This window comes from Palaemon carinicauda, chromosome 3 (assembly GCF_036898095.1).
Source record: "Palaemon carinicauda isolate YSFRI2023 chromosome 3, ASM3689809v2, whole genome shotgun sequence".
Taxonomy (NCBI): domain Eukaryota; kingdom Metazoa; phylum Arthropoda; class Malacostraca; order Decapoda; family Palaemonidae; genus Palaemon; species Palaemon carinicauda.
In genome coordinates, this window is record NC_090727.1 from 201,783,528 (window position 1) to 201,786,027 (window position 2,500).

At 37.8% G+C, this 2,500-nt stretch overlaps 1 protein-coding gene across 1 annotated transcript; it reads left to right on the top strand.

Annotated features, from left to right (window-relative positions):
* The first annotated feature begins 1,037 nt into the window (after nucleotides 1-1,037).
* On the top strand, nucleotides 1,038-2,059 carry LOC137638176 (uncharacterized). The gene is made up of 2 exons (XM_068370261.1): nucleotides 1,038-1,362; nucleotides 1,808-2,059. Exons 1-2 carry the CDS (start codon nucleotides 1,082-1,084, stop codon nucleotides 1,938-1,940), a joined length of 414 nt encoding a protein of 137 aa, XP_068226362.1. The 5' UTR covers nucleotides 1,038-1,081; the 3' UTR covers nucleotides 1,941-2,059.
* Nucleotides 2,060-2,500: the final 441 nt, after the last annotated feature.

Below are 2,500 nucleotides of genomic sequence, written 5' to 3' on the forward strand. Positions count from 1 at the left end.
AATAAACTAACTTAAATTATTCACACGATGGACAATATCCCCTAAAAAAAAAGAGGGGGGTGGGGTCGGGGGGTGCTACCCCCAGACGCGTCTCTCACACCTGGTCCGTATTTACTGCAAATTGCAAAAGGGTGAGCAAGAGTTTATAAGCGACAATAATCTCGAGAGAACAAGGGGTTATAAATGATGTGGAGTTACTCCACTCCTCTCTCTGGAAGATGTTAAGAATCTGAGGAAAGGGAGACTTAAACTAGATTGGTCTTGATAGGAAGAAAGAATATAGATGCTGTGTCTTATTATTATTATTATTATTATTATTATTATTATTATTATTATTATTATTATTAGCTGAGCTACAACCCTAGTTGGAAAAGCAGGATGCTATAAGTCCAAGGGCTCCAATATTATTATTATTATTATTATTATTATTATTATTATTATTATTATTATTATTATTATTTGAGCTACAACCCTAGTTGGAAATGCAGGGTGCTATAAGCCCAAGGGCTCCAACGGGGAAAAAATAGCCTGGTGATGAAAAGTAATAAGGAAATAAGCAAATGAATAATTAAGATAGAATGTTTTAAGAACAGTAACAACATTAAAACAGATCTTTCATATGTAAACTATAAAAAGAGACTTATGTCAACTTGTTCAACACAAAAACATTCGCTGCAAGTTTAAACTTTAATAGTCCCACTGACTCAGCTGCCTGATTAGGAAGATCATTCCACAACTTGGTCACATGTTTTGGCAGGATCCCTGTCATCTTCCTGACCTCTCTCTCCTGTTTTGGCAGGATCCATGTGAATCTGTCATCTTGCGCAACTAAAGTTCCCGACAGCATTTCTCTCTCTCTCTCTCTCTCTCTCTCTCTCTCTCTCTCTCTCTCTCTCTCTCTCTCTCTCTCTCTCTCTCGTTTTGGCAGTATCCCTTTACCTAAGCATCCGGTGTTCCACGAAATTCCCCGTGCAACAAGAGCACAGTCAAGGGTACCTTTCATTTTTGCTTCGCTGGTATAAAGTCTGACTAAGCCACTCAGAGCGTCACTGAACAACACAACCTCTCACTATTAAGAACCATGGCTTCGACCGCCGTCTCCCCCTTCGTATACCAGCTCCAGGAGGGCCTGAAGAACTTCGACCTCGGTAGTTGGATGCAGAATTTCAACCTTGCGGACTCCATCAAAGACTTCGACCTGAAGACTTTCGGATGGTTGGCCCTAGTTGTGGTGGCTATTATCTTCATTGCTGATCTTTTCTCGAAGCCTTTTTCACCCTTTGGGAGGAGTCTGGTAGTGTCAGCTGCTGATACCTGGCAGAAGAACAGGCTAGAAATCACCGATAAATTTGGCAGAGACAGGTAACAAGATTTCTTATGTATTGGAATTACTGTATAAAGTATTGCTTTATCATATAACAAGTTTCTGTTTTATTGAGATATAAAACTATTGGAATTACTGTATAAATTATAACAGAAGCAAAGAGGTTTAATAAGGCCCCTTTGAACAAAAGTATTCTTCACTAGTCTCAAACCTTATCATACACTTTAACGCTGGCTAGTACAGTGGTAACATTTTCGCCTAGCATTTGTGTGATAGCAGATCGATCCTAGCCCGGGACCTTGAGCTTAAGCTGTTTATAGGGAGGCCACTGGTGTGCTTGCCCGGCTGACGTTCTGGTGACACCTATTCAGATGAAACTGGAATTGAAACCAGTCACCTTTAACCTTTTAACATTACAAATGCTTAATCAAACAGCAAGTTACTGTTTTTATTATTCTAATAACCATGATTTCCCCTTTCCAGTCGATCCCTGGAACCAGTGACCGAAGTCCTGGACGCCTTGGCTGATGCTGTAAAGAAGTGGGAGAAATCTGAAGAGACGAACTCGGGAAAAGATCGTTCTACCTACGCCGGCCGTGACCTTTCCCAGTTCTAAGATGTGTCGATGGATTTGTTATGCTATTTGTTAAGATTTTTGTCCTGTATAATGTCTTTTGTTGGTTATAGATAAGAAAAACTTTACAAGTTCTTTCTTATCTTTATTGTGTCAGAGTGTTATTCTGTATTATGTCTTTTGTTTATTAAAAATAGGAAAATCTTTAATAATTCTTTCTTATCCTTGTTGCATAGGAGTTATACCCTGTATTGTCTTTTGTTTATTATTGATAAGAAAACCTTCACGATTTCTTTCTTATCTTTATTGCCGAAGAGATTTATTTTGTAATTTGTCTTTTGTTTATTATATACGAGAAAAACTTTACTGATTCTTTCCTATCCTTATTGCATTGGTATTTTGAAATATCAAGTATAATTAAGATTAAAGATTAACGGTTTATAAGGTTTGAAAAATATAGAATGTTCATAGAGATGTCTTAGGGTAATGAGAGGAGAGAGAGAGAGAGAGAGAGAGAGAGAGAGAGAGAGAGAGAGAGAGAGAGCATTTTTCAACTATGGAATATAAATCAATTCATCAATGTCAGAATAAAGAAATAACTA

What these genes read in the sequence shown, in the direction of transcription:
- LOC137638176 (XM_068370261.1), top strand. Translation starts at nt 1,082, where the DNA reads ATGGCTTCGACCGCCGTCTCCCCCTTCGTATACCAGCTCCAGGAGGGC. An exon ending in GATAAATTTGGCAGAGACAG is followed by an intron (nt 1,363 to 1,807) that starts GTAACAAGATTT and finishes TCCCCTTTCCAG; the next exon opens with TCGATCCCTGGAACCAGTGA.